The sequence below is a fragment of the Triticum dicoccoides genome, chromosome 2B, assembly GCF_002162155.2.
Source record: "Triticum dicoccoides isolate Atlit2015 ecotype Zavitan chromosome 2B, WEW_v2.0, whole genome shotgun sequence".
NCBI classification, from domain to species: Eukaryota; Viridiplantae; Streptophyta; class Magnoliopsida; order Poales; family Poaceae; genus Triticum; species Triticum dicoccoides.
In genome coordinates, this window is record NC_041383.1 from 43,603,352 (window position 1) to 43,619,833 (window position 16,482).

The 16,482-nt window shown below is 48.7% G+C and overlaps 1 protein-coding gene across 1 annotated transcript in view; it reads right to left on the minus strand.

Annotated features, from left to right (window-relative positions):
• LOC119367042 (cation-chloride cotransporter 2-like) overlaps positions 1-15,529 on the minus strand; it is a 37,132-nt gene extending 21,603 nt beyond the window's left edge. The window contains exons 1-4 of the mRNA XM_037632673.1: positions 15,401-15,529; positions 15,137-15,215; positions 14,833-14,924; positions 13,972-14,086 (exon numbers count right to left, since the gene is read on the minus strand). Coding sequence (XP_037488570.1) covers positions 13,972-14,086; positions 14,833-14,924; positions 15,137-15,215; positions 15,401-15,522 — 408 coding nt within the window. The 5' untranslated portion in view covers positions 15,523-15,529. The remainder of the gene's footprint in view (positions 1-13,971; positions 14,087-14,832; positions 14,925-15,136; positions 15,216-15,400) is intronic.
• Positions 15,530-16,482: the final 953 nt, after the last annotated feature.

Below are 16,482 nucleotides of genomic sequence, written 5' to 3' on the forward strand. Positions count from 1 at the left end.
CCGAGGGGAGCGACATATCCAGTGTGGGCTTGGTGGTCTGCCCGGCCTCCTCCCCGCACTCCCCCACCTCGTCCCCTCCCGTTGAGCCAGACTCGGTGGACCTGCCCCTCGGCGCCCCTCCGGTGGAGCCGGCAGAGCCCGCGGAGGGGCTGGCACCGCGGGTGGGTGCCCCCCCTCCCCGGCCACCTGCTCCCTCACTGCCCCGTCTCCTCCTCGGCTGGAGGATGCCCAGACCGCCCCCCTACTGCCGGACGCCCCGGCCCCGGTCCCGGCGACCCTCCCCGCGCTCCCTCCTCCGCCACCCCCTCCGCCGGCTGGGCCGCCCCCTCCTGTGCCTCTCCTCATCGGATGCGCCGGGCCGGCTCAGCTGGCCCCTCCGTCGCCGCCTGTGCCGGGGGAGGGTGCGACTCGCGTGCTCACTCCGATGGCGGCTTAGCCCCCTCCCCCCGCTCAGCTGCGTACTCCCGTCGCGGTAGGTCGACCTCCTCCCCGGTGGTGGCCTCCCGCCGGAGTGCGCGGCTGGATGCTGCCCACCCGGAGGGCAGCCCGGCTCTGCCCATCCCCGAGCGGGCGGAGCTACGCGCTGCCGCCCGTAACCTGGAGCCAGGTACACCTCCTGTTCCCCCCTCTGCTTCGTCTTGTTCCTTTTCTGCGCTTGAGTCTATTCCCTTGGGCAACCTCGCCAAAGTGGCCTCCGACTCAGCTATCATTTTCAGGGGGGAGGCTGGCCCTCCTTTCCCCCCCGGACGCCTCCGCGGACGGGATATCTCCCACCCCGACCGGGCCGCGGCTACCGGCTCCCCCACCTCCGGGGGAGATCCGTGGCCGTACCCGCTCCCGCACTGCGGCTCTTCGCGCGCAAAGCGCTTCTCATGTCCTGGGGTCAAGCAGCCCCCCGATGGCTCCTTAATGCGAGCCCTCTTCTGGAACATCCGCGGCTTCGGCCATGATGGTCGTCGCCCCCAACTTGTGGAGTACATGCGAGATGAGCACATCGACATCGTTACTGTCCAGGAGACCATGCGTCACGATTTCTCGCTCCCCGAGCTCGACCGTTTGAGCTCCCACCTCTTTGCGTGGCACTGGCTCCCTTCTAGTGGGAGCTCAGGCCACTCGGGTGGCATCCTTTTAGGAGTGAAGGATGCCACCTTCAAGGTGGGTAGCATGGACCGGGGGGAATTCTTCGTCAGCATGGAATTATTCGAGAGATCTCTCAACTTCAAGTGGGAGATCATCATTGTATACGGACCTGCCGACCATAGTCGGTCGGCCGCCTTCCTCAAGGAGCTTCACCGAAAGATCTCGGCGGCCTCCCTCCCCGTGGTTGTGGGTGGCGACTTTAACTTGCTGCGCGTGGCGGAAGACAAGAGCAACGACAATGTTTGCTTTGCCCGGATGCAGATGTTTAATGACTTCATCGCTGACCTCGCCCTTCGGGAGATTGACAGGATTGGTGCCCGGTTCACCTGGACCAATCGGCAAGCCGCCCCGACCCAGTCCGTCTTGGACAGGGTCCTAGTGTCCCCGGATTGGGACCTCCGTTGCCCCCTTGCTTCTCTCTGCACCATCACTAGGATTGGCTCGGATCATGTCCCCCTTCTTCTCTCCTCCGCGGACGAGCGTCCGCCGATCCCTCCTCGCTTCCGCTTTGAGACCTTCTGGCTCTCCCAGGCGGGATTCGCCGACGCAGTCTGCGCACGGTGGATCGAGGCTCGGGAGCACCCCCACCCTCGGCCCCCTCGGCTATTGACACGTGGCACTTCTATGCGAAACGTAGCAGACAGTTTATGAAGGGGTGGGGGCCAACCTTGGTCGCGATGCCAGAGAGCGCAAGAAGGCGCTGCTTACGGCGATTCAGGCCCTTGACCTTCGGGCCGACATGGTGGGTCTGTCTCCGGACGAGTGGCTGGCCCGCTATGACCTCGAAGACCAACTCTCCGTGATCTACTCTGATGAGGAGGCATATTGGCGCCTTCGGGGCGCTCAGAAGTGGGTACTGAAGGGTGATGCGAATACTGCATACTTCCAGGCTATCGCCAACGGCCGCTGTAGACGCAACACCATCCCCCTCCTCTGGGATGGGGAGACCCTTCTTCAGGACCCTCGCGACATCCGGACTCATGTCGACGGCTTCTATAGGTCCCTTTTCTCTGCCGCTCCTCGGAGCGGCATCTCCCTCGCCCATGATTGTTGGACCGGCATTCAGTTAGTCTCCGACGCGGAGAACGCGGCCCTGACGGCCCCCTTCTCTGAGCAGGAGGTCTGGGAGGCTATCAAGGGTATGAATGCCTCTTCTGCGCCGGGTCCAGATGGCCTCCCGGTCATTTTCTTCCGGACCTTCTGGAACGTGATTAAACCGGAGGTCATGGCCATCTTCGAAGAATTCTTTGTTGTATCTATTGACCTGGGGCGCCTCAACTACGGGATCATCTCTCTCATTCCCAAGGTCCCTGGGGCGTCCGACATCCGCCAGTTCCGGCCGATCACGGTCATTAATGTGATCTTCCGGATTCTGGCCAAAGGGTACGCCAATAGGGTGACCTTGCTTGCCGACCGGATTACCCACCCTAACCAGTCGGCCTTCACTAAAGGCCGATATATCCTTGATGGAGTCCTGGTCCTCCACGAGGTCCTTCACGAGGTCCGGACCAAGCGCCTTAGGGCGGTCTTTCTGAAGATCGATTTCCACAAAGCCTACGACTCTGTTAGCTGGACCTTCCTCAGGGAAGTCCTTCTTCGGAAGGGCTTCGATGACCGATGGATCACTAGAGTCATGCAAATGGTCTCTTGCGGTCGCACGGCGGTCAACATCAACGGCGAGATTGGTCCTTTCTTCCCTACCCTTTGTGGGGTTCGCCTTCTCCCCGTTCCTCTTCAATATGGTTGTGGACGCTCTGGCCTCCATCCTTGATAAGGCCAAAGCCGCTGGCCACATCCGTGGGATTACCCCACACCTTTCTGGGGGCTCGGGGATCTCCATCCTTCAGTATGCTGACGTCACGATCATCATGGTCGAAGGCTCGGAGGGGGACATCGCCAACCTCAAGTTCCTCCTGCTCTGCTTTCAACGGATGTCGGGCCTCAAGAGTGATGGGATATTCCCCCTCTGAGTCTATAGCCATCGCCAACAGACTTAATTGCCGCCTGGGCTCTTTCCCCACCTCCTACCTGGGGACCCCCATTAGCGAATCGCGTCTCTCTGCCGCGGACCTGAGGCCCGCAGTTACTAAGCTCCAGTCCCGTTGCGAGCCCTGGCAGGGGAGATGGCTATCTAAGGCGGCCCGGACTATTCTCATCAACTCTTCCCTCTCTAGTCTCCTGCTGTTCCTTATGAGCTTCTATAGCCTCCATGAGTCTCTCCACAAGGAGATCGCCAAGATCCAGTCCCGCTTCTACTGGGCTGGCGAGCATGATAAGCAGAAGTACCACATGGTCAGTTGGCCTGGCATCTGCAAGCCCAGGGAGCAAGGTGGCCTGGGCTGAAAGAAATATGCCCTAGAGGCAATAATAAAGTTATTATTTATTTCCTTATAATCATGATAAATGTTTATTATTCATGCTAGAATTGTATTTTCCGGAAACATAATACATGTGTGAATACATAGACAAACAGAGAGTCACTAGTATGCCTCTACTTGACTAGCTCGTTAATCAAAGATGGTTATGTTTCCTAACCATGAACAATAAGTTGTTATTTGATTAACGAGGTCACATCATTAGTAGAATGATCTGATTGACATGACCCATTCCATTAGCTTAGCACCTGATCGTTTAGTATGTTGCTATTGCTTTCTTCATGACTTATACATGTTCCTACGACTATGAGATTATGTAACTCCCGTTTACCGGAGGAACACTTTGGGTACTACCAAACGTCACAACGTAAATGGGTGATTATAAAGGAGTACTACAGGTGTCTCCAATGGTCGATGTTGGGTTGGCGTATTTCGAGATTAGGATTTGTCACTCCGATTGTCGGAGAGGTATCTCTGGGCCCTATCGGTAATACACATCACATAAGCCTTGCAAGCATTACAACTAATATGTTAGTTGTGAGATGATGTATTACGGAACAAGTAAAGAGACTTGCCGGTAACGAGATTGAACTAGGTATTGGATACCGACGATCGAATCTCGGGCAAGTAACATACCGATGACAAAGGGAACAACATATGTTGTTATGCGGTCTGACCGATAAAGATCTTCGTAGAATATGTAGGAGCCAATATGGGCATCCAGGTCCCGCTATTGGTTATTGACCAGAGACATGTCTCGGTCATGTCTACATTGTTCTCGAACCCGTAGGGTCCGCACGCTTAAGGTTACGATGACAGTTATATTATGAGTTTATGCATTTTGATGAACCGAAGGTTGTTCGGAGTCCCGGATGTGATCACGGACATGACGAGGAGTCTCGAAATGGTCGAGACATAAAGATTGATATATTGGAAGCCTATGTTTGGACATCGGAAGTGTTCCGGGTGAAATCGGGATTTTACCGGGTTACCGGGAGGTTACCGGAACCCCCCGGGAGCCATATGGGCCATCATGGGCCTTAGTGGAAAGGAGAAAGGGGCAGCCCAAGGGGGCTGCGCGCCTCCCCCCCTTCCCCTAGTCCTATTAGGACTAGGAGAGGTGGCCGGCCACCCCTCTCCCTCTTTCCCCCTTGGGAATCCTAGTTGGAATAGGATTGGAGGGGAGTCCTACTCCCGGTAGGAGTAGGACTCCTCCTGCGCCTCCTCCTCCTGGCCGGTGCACCCTCCCCCCTTGGCTCCTTTATATACTGAGGCAGGGGCACCTCTAAACACACAAGTTGACACAAGTTGATCCACGTGATCGATTCCTTAGCCGTGTGCGGTGCCCCCTGCCACCATATTCCTCGATAATACTGTAGCGGAGTTTAGGCGAAGCCCTGCTGCTGTAGTTCATCAAGATCATCACCACGCCGTCGTGCTGACGGAACTCTTCCCCGACACTTTGCTGGATCGGAGTCCGGGGATCGTCATCGAGCTGAACGTGTGCTCGAACTCGGAGGTGCCGTAGTTTCGGTGCTTGATCGGTTGGATCGTGAAGACGTACGACTACTTCCTCTATGTCGTATCATCGCTTCCGCAGTCGGTCTACGTAGGGTACGTAGACAATACTCTCCCCCTCGTTGCTATGCATCACATGATCCTGTGTGCGCGTAGGAAATTTTTTGAAATTACTACAAAACCCAACAGTGGCATCCGAGCCTAGGTTAATGATGTTGATGTTATATGCACGAGTAGAACACAAGTGAGTTGTGGACGATACAAGTCATACTGCCTACCAGCATGTCATATTTTGGTTCAGCGGTATTGTTGGACGAGACGACCCGGACCAACCTTACGCGTACGCTTACGCGAGACCGGTTCCCTCGACGTGCTTTGCACAGAGATGGCTTGCGGGCGACTGCCTCTCCAACTTTAGTTGAACCAAGTATGGCTACGCCCGGTCCTTGCGAAGGTTAAAACGGAGTCTATTTGACAAACTATCGTTGTGGTTTTGATGCGTAGGTGAGATTGGTTCTTACTTAAAGCCCGTAGCAGCCACGTAAAACATGCAACAACAAAGTAGAGGACGTCTAACTTGTTTTTGCAGGGCATGTTGTGATGTGATATGGTCAAGGCATGATGCTGAATTTTATTGTATGAGATGATCATGTTTTGTAACCAAGTTATCGGCAACTGGCAGGAGCCATATGGTTGTCGCTTTATTGTATGCAATGCAATCGCGACGTAATGCTTTACTTTATTACTAAACGGTAGTGATAGTCGTGGAAGCATAAGATTGGCGAGACGACAACGATGCTACGATGGAGATCAAGGTGTCGCGCCGGTGACGATGGTGATCATGACGGTGCTTCAGAGATGGAGATCACAAGCACAAGATGATGATGGCCATATCATATCACTTATATTGATTGCATGTGATGTTTATCTTTTTATGCATCTTATCTTGCTTTGATTGACGGTAGCATTATAAGATGATCTCTCACTAAATTATCAAGAAGTGTTCTCCCTGAGTATGCACCGTTGCAAAAGTTCTTCGTGCTGAGACACCACGTGATGATCGGGTGTGATAGGCTCTACGTTCAAATACAACGGGTGCAAAACAGTTGCGCACGCAGAATACTCAGGTTAAACTTGACGAGCCTAGCATATGCAGATATGGCCTCGGAACACAGAGACCGAAAGGTCGAGCGTGAATCATATAGTAGATATGATCAACATAATGATGTTCACCGATGAAACTACTCCATCTCACGTGATGATCGGACATGGTTTAGTTGATTTGGATCACGTGATCACTTAGAGGATTAGAGGGATGTCTATCTAAGTGGGATTCTTTAATAATATGATTAATTGAACTTAAAATTTATCATGAACTTAGTCCCTGATAGTATCTTGCTTGTTTATGTTGATTGTAGATAGATGGCTCGTGCTGTTGTTCCGTTAAATTTTAATGCGTTCCTTGAGAAAGCAAAGTTGAAAGATGATGGTAGCAATTACACGGACTGGGTCCGTAACTTGAGGATTATCCTCATTGCTGCACAGAAGAATTACGTCCTGGAAGCACCGCTGGGTGCCAGGCCTGCTGCTGGAGCAACGCCAGATGTTATGAACGTCTGGCAGAGCAAAGCTGATGACTACTCGATAGTTCAGTGTGCCATGCTTTACGGCTTAGAATCGGGACTTCAACGACGTTTTGAACGTCATGGAGCATATGAGATGTTCCAGGAGTTGAAGTTAATATTTCAAGCAAATGCCCGGATTGAGAGATATGAAGTCTCCAATAAGTTCTATAGCTGCAAGATGGAAGAGAACAGTTCTGTCAGTGAGCATATACTCAAAATGTCTGGGTATAATAATCACTTGATTCAATTGGGAGTTAATCTTCCGGATGATTGCGTCATTGACAGAATTCTCCAATCACTGCCACCAAGCTACAAGAGCTTCGTAATGAACTATAATATGCAAGGGATGAACAAGACTATTCCCGAGCTCTTCGCAATGCTAAAAGCTGCGGTGGTAGAAATCAAGAAGGAGCATCAAGTGTTGATGGTTAACAAGACCACTAGTTTCAAGAAAAAGGGCAAAGGGAAGAAAAAGGGGAACTTCAAAAAGAACGGCAAGCAAGTTGCTGCTCAAGAGAAGAAACCCAAGTCTAGACCTAAGCCCGAAACTGAGTGCTTCTACTGCAAGCAGACTGGTCACCGGAAGCGGAACTGCCCCAAGTATTTGGCGGATAAGAAGGATGGCAAGGTGAACAAAGGTATATGTGATATACATGTTATTGATGTGTACCTTACCAATGCTCGCAGTAGCACCTGGGTATTTGATACTGGTTCTGTTGCTAATATTTGCAACTCGAAACAGGGACTACAGAATAAGCGGGCACTGGCAAAGGACGAGGTGACGATGCGCGTGGGAAACGGTTCCAAAGTCGATGTGATCGCGGTCGGCACGCTACCTCTACATCTACCTTCGGGATTAATATTAGACCTAAATAATTGTTATTTGGTGCCAGCGTTGAGCATGAACATTATATCTGGATCGTGTTTAATGCGAGACGGTTATTCATTTAAATCAGAGAATAATGATTGTTCTATTTATATGAGTAATATCTTTTATGGTCATGCACCCTTGAAGAGTGGTCTATTCTTACTAAATCTCGATAGTAGTAATACACATATTCATAATGTTGAAACCAAAAGATACAGAGTTGATAATGAAAGTGCAACTTATTTGTGGCACTGTCGTTTAGGTCATATCGGTGTAAAACGCATGAAGAAACTCCATACTAATGGACTTTTGGAACCACTTGATTATGAATCACTTGGTACTTGCGAACCGTGCCTCATGGGCAAGATGACTAAAACACCGTTCTCCGGTACTATGGAGAGAGCAACAGATTTGTTGGAAATCATACATACCGATGTATGTGGTCCGATGAATATTGAGGCTCGTGGCGGATATCGTTATTTTCTCACCTTCACAGATGATTTGAGCAGATATGGATATATCTACTTAATGAAGCATAAGTCTGAAACATTTGAAAAGTTCAAAAAATTTCAGAGTGAAGTTGAAAATCATCGTAACAAGAAAATAAAGTTTCTACGATCTGATCGTGGAGGAGAATATTTGAGTTACGAGTTTGGTGTACATTTGAAAAACTGTGGAATAGTTTCGCAACTCACGCCCCCCGGAACACCACAGCGTAATGGTGTGTCCGAACGTCGTAATCGTACTTTACTAGATATGGTGCGATCTATGATGTCTCTTACAGATTTACCGCTATCATTTTGGGGATATGCTTTAGAGACGGCCGCATTCACGTTAAATAGGGCACCATCAAAATCCGTTGAGACGACGCCTTATGAACTATGGTTTGGCAAGAAACCAAAGTTGTCGTTTCTTAAAGTTTGGGGCTGCGATGCTTATGTGAAAAAGCTTCAACCTGATAAACTCGAACCCAAATCGGAGAAATGTGTATTCATAGGATACCCAAAAGAAACTGTTGGGTACACCTTCTATCACAGATCCGAAGGCAAAACATTTGTTGCTAAGAATGGATCATTTCTAGAGAAGGAGTTTCTCTCGAAAGAAGTGAGTGGGAGGAAAGTAGAACTTGACGAGGTAACTGTACCTGCTCCCTTACTGGAAAGTAGTTCATCACAGAAAACTGTTTCAGTGACACCTACACCAGTTAGTGAGGAAGCCAATGATAATGATCATGAAACTTCAGATCAAGATACTACTGAACTTCGTAGATCAACCAGAGTAAGATCCGCACCAGAGTGGTACGGTAATCCTGTTCTGGAGGTCATGCTACTAGATCATGATGAACCTACGAACTATGAAGAAGCGATGGTGAGCCCAGATTCCGCAAAGTGGCTTGAAGCCATGAAATCTGAGATGGGATCCATGTATGAGAACAAAGTATGGACTTTGGTTGACTTGCCCGATGATCGGCAAGCAATTGAGAATAAATGGATCTTTAAGAAGAAGACTGACGCTGATGGTAATGTTACTGTCTACAAAGCTCGACTTGTCGCAAAAGGTTTTTGGCAAGTTCAAGGGATTGACTACGATGAGACCTTCTCACCCGTAGCGATGCTTAAGTCCGTCCGAATCATGTTAGCAATTGCCGCATTTTATGATTATGAAATTTGGCAGATGGATGTCAAAACTGCATTCCTGAATGGATTTCTGGAAGAAGAGTTGTATATGATGCAACCAGAAGGTTTTGTCGATCCAAAGGGAGCTAACAAAGTGTGCAAGCTCCAGCGATCCATTTATGGACTGGTGCAAGCCTCTCGGAGTTGGAATAAACGTTTTGATAGTGTGATCAAAGCATTTGGTTTTATACAGACTTTCGGAGAAGCCTGTATTTACAAGAAAGTGAGTGGGAGCTCTGTAGCATTTCTGATATTATATGTGGATGACATATTACTGATTGGAAATGATATAGAATTTCTGGATAGCATAAAGGGATACTTGAATAAAAGTTTTTCAATGAAAGACCTCGGTGAAGCTGCTTACATATTAGGCATTAAGATCTATAGAGATAGATCAAGACGCTTAATTGGACTTTCACAAAGCACATACCTTGACAAAATTTTGAAGAAGTTCTAAATGGATCAAGCGAAGAAAAGGTTCTTGCCTGTGTTACAAGGTGTGAAATTGAGTAAGACTCAATACCCGACCACTGCAGAAGATAGAGAGAATATGAAAGATGTTCCCTATGCATCAGCCATAGGCTCTATCATGTATGCAATGCTGTGTACCAGACCTGATGTGTGCCTTGCTATAAGTTTAGCAGGGAGGTACCAAAGTAATCCAGGAATGGATCACTGGACAGCGGTCAAGAACATCCTGAAATACCTGAAAAGGACTAAGGATATGTTTCTCGTATATGGAAGTGACAAAGAGCTCATCGTAAAAGGTTATGTTGATGCAAGCTTTGACACTGATCCGGACGATTCTAAATCGCAAACCGGATACGTGTTTACATTAAACGGTGGAGCTGTCAGTTGGTGCAGTTCTAAACAAAGCGTCGTAGCGGGATCTACATGTGAAGCGGAATACATAGCTGCTTCGGAAGCAGCAAATGAAGGAGTCTGGATGAAGGAGTTCATATCCGATCTAGGTGTCATACCTAGTGCATCGGGTCCAATGAAAATCTTTTGTGACAATACTGGTGCAATTGCCTTGGCAAAGGAATCCAGATTTCACAAAAGGACCAAACACATCAAGAGACGCTTCAACTCCATCCGGGATCTAGTCCAGGTGGGAGACATAGAGATTTGCAAGATACATACGGATCTGAGTGTTGCAGACCCGTTGACTAAGCCTCTTCCATGAGCAAAACATGATCAGCACCAAAGCTCCATGGGTGTTAGATTCATTACAGTGTAATCTAGATTATTGACTCTAGTGCAAGTGGGAGACTGAAGGAAATATGCCCTAGAGGCAATAATAAAGTTATTATTTATTTCCTTATAATCATGATAAATGTTTATTATTCATGCTAGAATTGTATTTTCCGGAAACATAATACATGTGTGAATACATAGACAAACAGAGAGTCACTAGTATGCCTCTACTTGACTAGCTCGTTAATCAAAGATGGTTATGTTTCCTAACCATGAACAATAAGTTGTTATTTGATTAACGAGGTCACATCATTAGTAGAATGATCTGATTGACATGACCCATTCCATTAGCTTAGCACCTGATCGTTTAGTATGTTGCTATTGCTTTCTTCATGACTTATACATGTTCCTACGACTATGAGATTATGTAACTCCTGTTTACCGGAGGAACACTTTGGGTACTACCAAACGTCACAACGTAAATGGGTGATTATAAAGGAGTACTACAGGTGTCTCCAATGGTCGATGTTGGGTTGGCGTATTTCGAGATTAGGATTTGTCACTCCGATTGTCGGAGAGGTATCTCTGGGCCCTCTCGGTAATACACATCACATAAGCCTTGCAAGCATTACAACTAATATGTTAGTTGTGAGATGATGTATTACGGAACGAGTAAAGAGACTTGCCGGTAACGAGATTGAACTAGGTATTGGATACCGACGATCGAATCTCGGGCAAGTAACATACCGATGACAAAGGGAACAACGTATGTTGTTATGCGGTCTGACCGATAAAGATCTTCGTAGAATATGTAGGAGCCAATATGGGCATCCAGGTCCCGCTATTGGTTATTGACCAGAGACATGTCTCGGTCATGTCTACATTGTTCTCGAACCCGTAGGGTCCGCACGCTTAAGGTTACGATGATAGTTATATTATGAGTTTATGCATTTTGATGAACCGAAGGTTGTTCGGAGTCCCGGATGTGATCACGGACATGACGAGGAGTCTCGAAATGGTCGAGACATAAAGATTGATATATTGGAAGCCTATGTTTGGACATCGGAAGTGTTCCGGGTGAAATCGGGATTTTACCGGGTTACCGGGAGGTTACCGGAACCCCCCGGGAGCCATATGGGCCATCATGGGCCTTAGTGGAAAGGAGAAAGGGGCAGCCCAAGGGGGCTGCGCGCCTCCCCCCCTTCCCCTAGTCCTATTAGGACTAGGAGAGGTGGCCGGCCACCCCTCTCCCTCTTTCCCCCTTGGGAATCCTAGTTGGAATAGGATTGGAGGGGAGTCCTACTCCCGGTAGGAGTAGGACTCCTCCTGCGCCTCCTCCTCCTGGCCGGCGCACCCTCCCCCCTTGGCTCCTTTATATACTGAGGCAGGGGCACCTCTAAACACACAAGTTGACACAAGTTGATCCACGTGATCGATTCCTTAGCCGTGTGCGGTGCCCCCTGCCACCATATTCCTCGATAATACTGTAGCGGAGTTTAGGCGAAGCCCTGCTGCTGTAGTTCATCAAGATCATCACCACGCCGTCGTGCTGACGGAACTCTTCCCCGACACTTTGCTGGATCGGAGTCCGGGGATCGTCATCGAGCTGAACGTGTGCTCGAACTCGGAGGTGCCGTAGTTTCGGTGCTTGATCGGTTGGATCGTGAAGACGTACGACTACTTCCTCTACGTCGTATCATCGCTTCCGCAGTCGGTCTGCGTAGGGTACGTAGACAATACTCTCCCCCTCGTTGCTATGCATCACATGATCCTGTGTGCGCGTAGGAAAATTTTTGAAATTACTACGAAACCCAACATGGGCATCATGTGCTCCAAGAGGATGAATATAGCCCTTTTCTCCCGCTGGCTCTGGCGCATCGCCCAGGGTCATGGCGGCCTCTGGCTCGACATTATCCGGAATAAATACCTGCGGGGCCAGCCACTTGCCTTCTGCCAGAAATCGGGGGGCTCCCAGTTCTGGCAGTCTATTGTTCAGTTTCTCCCGGTGCTTTGCATTGGGACCTCCATCTCGGTGGGGTCCGGCCTCTCGACGCCGGAGACTCCCCGTTTGCGGCCCGCTTCCCTGCCCTCTTCTCTATCTCCGTCGACCCCATGATTTCGGTCAATAGGGCTCTTCTTGACCTGGGGCGCCTTGCTTTCCGTCGCCCTTTTGGGCCGGCGGAATCCGCTGTCTGGTGTGAGTTGCTTGATTGCGTCGCGTTGCACGAGCCGTTGGTGGATGGCAGGTCGGACCGTGTCCGGTGGCGGCTGGAGCCGTCGGGCCTGTTCTCCACCAAGTCGCTTTACTCGGCCATTGCCCCTTCCTCCGCCCCCTCCCCTTATCGATGGTTTGGTCCGTCCGCGTACCACTGAAGATTCGCATCTTCATGTGGCAGTGGATTCGCGGTCGGGTCCCGTCTGGAGTGGAGGTCTGCAAGCGCAATGGCCCGGGCACCAGTATCTGCCCGCTCTGTGGAGTCCCTGAGGACTCGAACCACATCTTCTTCTCCTGCGTCTCCGCCCAATTTCTCTGGAGCTGCTTTCGTGAGGTGGTCGGCGGTAGTTGGTGCCACACCAACTTCCCGGACCTATTTGCTGAAATCCAGTCGTCCCCCGCGTCCTCTCGCCACATTAGGTGGCTTGAGGTTGGGGTTCTCGCCTGGACGCTGTGGACCGTTCGCAATAAGCTTGTGATCCAGCACGCTCCCCTTCGTCGCGCTACTGACGCTCTCTACAAATTCGCGGGTTTCTTGCAGCTTTGGCGGCCGCTTAGCCGCCCCCCGGACCGTGACGCCATCTCCGCCTTCATCGCCGACATCCGATCGATGGCCGTTCGCCTGTCGCCGCCGCCACCGCCGCCTCCGCCGGAGCCTGATTAGGCGCCTTGTGTGATGATGATGTTGTTTTTTCTTTCCTTCCGGGCTTGTTGAGCTGTGCCCTCAGCAGAACCTATGTACTTTGTCGTGAGACTTAGGTGTGTGTGTGGACTTGTGTGGGTTTGTATGCTCTGTGGCGGTTTGCTTTATTTATAAAGCGGGGCGAAAGCCTTTTTCGGTAAAACAAAAAGAAACTTACCTGAATACATCGGCAATCTAGCATGTAGCGCAGAAAAATGAGACGTAAATAACAAACTCTCTTGCGATGATTGGCTGAGAAGTCTAACTTGCTGATCTGAACATAACTGACTGAGAAATACAGAAATTCTACTTCTGATATTCAAGTAGTAGATGGGCCTCAAATAGGGATGTAAATGGCCAATAAATGGCGCCTGCAAGTCCCATTTAGTCAGCTCTAGTTAGCTCGATAGTTCATTTTGCCTAGAAAAAACCTTTATTGAACTGTTAGACCCAACTGGACCCAGTTTACATCCCTGGCCCTCAAACGATATCAAAATATGAATTTGTTTTCCTCAATTTTGAAATTACTGGAAATATATTTTACTGTCTACTGGATGGTGATGAGTTTGCCTCTCTATCGCGTTCGACAAACAACAAAAAAAAACAGTTATTTACAGAAGAGACATATAGAACCTTACTCAAGAATCTATCACTTACTACAGATATTCGACATACCTTCATTGCCCCATTTGTGGCAATCGCGCTTAATGATATTGCAGTTAAAAATGTGCATGCGCCACATAATGCAACTAAAACAAGGGACTGCCATATGCCTCCCATACCGACGATCCTACAAGGAGAAATGAAAGGTTGTCGTGTTTAATATTCGAATATATGGTTTATCCTACTCTTTTCTAAAGCTAAGTAAGAAACACAATGAGAGGACGTGTCATGTCTTTATCACCTACTGTTAGATGAGAACCCAATGAACAAGAACGTCTCTCAAACTGGACAGGTCATTTTAAAGAAGTAACCATTCATGCGTGAAACTCAAAGCCCCCTTACACATACACAATAGTATGAACATCAATCCGCAGAATCCACATGTTAAATTCTTATTTAGTTGCAAGAGTACAGGGTGTGGCATTAACGAAATTCAAAATGCCAATTCTTCAGGTAAGGTCCTCAGATGGGGCAATTCTCAGAGCCAACGGTTCCTAAAGTGGTAATCAATGTTTTGCAATTTTAGAGTAATTTTCCTTAACTTAGTTAAACTACGGAAACAGTGCATTCAATAGTAAATAAATACTCCCTCTGTAGAGTAATACAAGACCTTTTATACCACTAAAGTAGTGATCTAAAAGATCTTATATTTCTTTACACAGGGAGTATATGATAAAGCTACATGAAGGCTGTTTACCACAATGGCCATAAAGTACACAAGGGAAAGATATAAATATAATAGATTATTCCCAAGATATTTATAAATATAAATATAATAGATTGTTCCACGGTAGCATCTTCATGTTGCAGAAACTAACTAGAGTAGTGGATAATGGCATAACGCACTGAGAAAGAACAGGTGCAAAATTTTACCATGTGAAACGTATATAATAGATAATTCCCAAGATATTCTGCAAGCACGGCACAAAGACACCCATCATGGTACCGAGTTTAGGGTCGGTTTCCTGCATAGCAAAAAAAATGAGTGCAACTAACAGTGACTCTTTATGAAAAATAAACTAAAGTAAAATTAAGCAAAGGGACCAAGTGCAGCAAAAAAATAGAATAAGTTGGTTTACAAATAAAAATAAACAAAATTAATTACAATTAAATTTGGAAATTGGCCTTGACGTAGCAAACTTGGAAATGGCATTAGATAATTGGATGGGGAACAAACCTTAGGGCGTCCAATGGTAATACCGATATCCTCACTATCCGTAGGACTAACAGGTGTCTGAGCTGGTTCTTCTGCCATACTGTTCAGAATCAGTCAGAGCTCTAGCTATGTTCGCAGCAAAAATAAACATATATATAGGCTTTCTAGCGATTTCCTCAAACAATATATATGTTTAAAGCGCAATAAACACACGTTCAGGAAAAACCTTTGAAGCTCTGGTTAAAATGAAGGAGATTCATGCAACAAGTGATGAGCTGATGATACCTCTTAAGTCCCAAAATATTGACCAACGAGTCGAAACCAAAGAGCTCAAGCTTTGAATCACTCTGACGTGCACTAGATGTACGGTGAACATTGGAAGAAGCCACTCGCATTCTTGGATCCATACTTCTGTTCCTACCAGGATTAATGGGCCTATAATATGAACAATTAAATCTGTCAATGGTAGCATTTCCGATCAAGAAACCAAAAAGTTCCTTTCAGAATTCAGAAGCAGATGATTCTTCAGGTAGCAGGGAACCAGTAGCTATGGCAGTTGCAATTCTGGGGAAGTGGCACTGTTTAAATAAAAGCGAGAATAGCAATCCATCGGTTTCGAAATGAATCTACCAACAACTTCAAGTGGCAACTAGTTAAGATGTGTTTAACTTTGAACTAAACAACACATTAATCATACGAAGATTCTTAACGTCAACAGGTCTTCTAATACGTGAGTACACGAACCAAATAAACACCCTGTGCAGTCATAATTCCAAATGACAGGTAATTCCAAATTCGAACGAGCTCACAAGGATTTCGATCCTGACTACTGCAACGAAGATTTTTTAGAAATGCGACGATCCGCGCCGCATCCACATGCGCTGCACACGACGAACGGCACCCAAAAGGCAGAACAGAAGAGAAGAGACGCGAAATGCGCGTCATCCAACCGAATGACCTGGGCCCCGAGGAGGCGTCGGCGGAGGCGCCGGGGTCGATGGGCGCCATCTGGACGACGGCGCTGTCGTGCGGCTCCACGGGGCGGTACCTCTGCTGCGACGCCTCCGGCACCAGGCCCTCCTCCTCCTCCTCCTCCTCCTCGTCCGCGGCGACGACGACGCTGTTGTGCGGCTCCACGGGGCGGTACCTCTGCTGCGACGCCTGCGGCACCGGGCCCTCGTCGTCGTCGTCCTCGTCGTCCGCGGCGACGACGGCGGCCCCTGGGGCTCCCCTGCTCCCCATCGCCTTAGGGTCGGTTTCAGTTTCAGATCGAGGCACGCTCGGCTCGACTAGCTGGGCGAGGGCGCGAGTCTAGCTGGGACAGGGCACCTGGTTCCAAATGCAGCAACCTTTTTTTCCCACTAGGC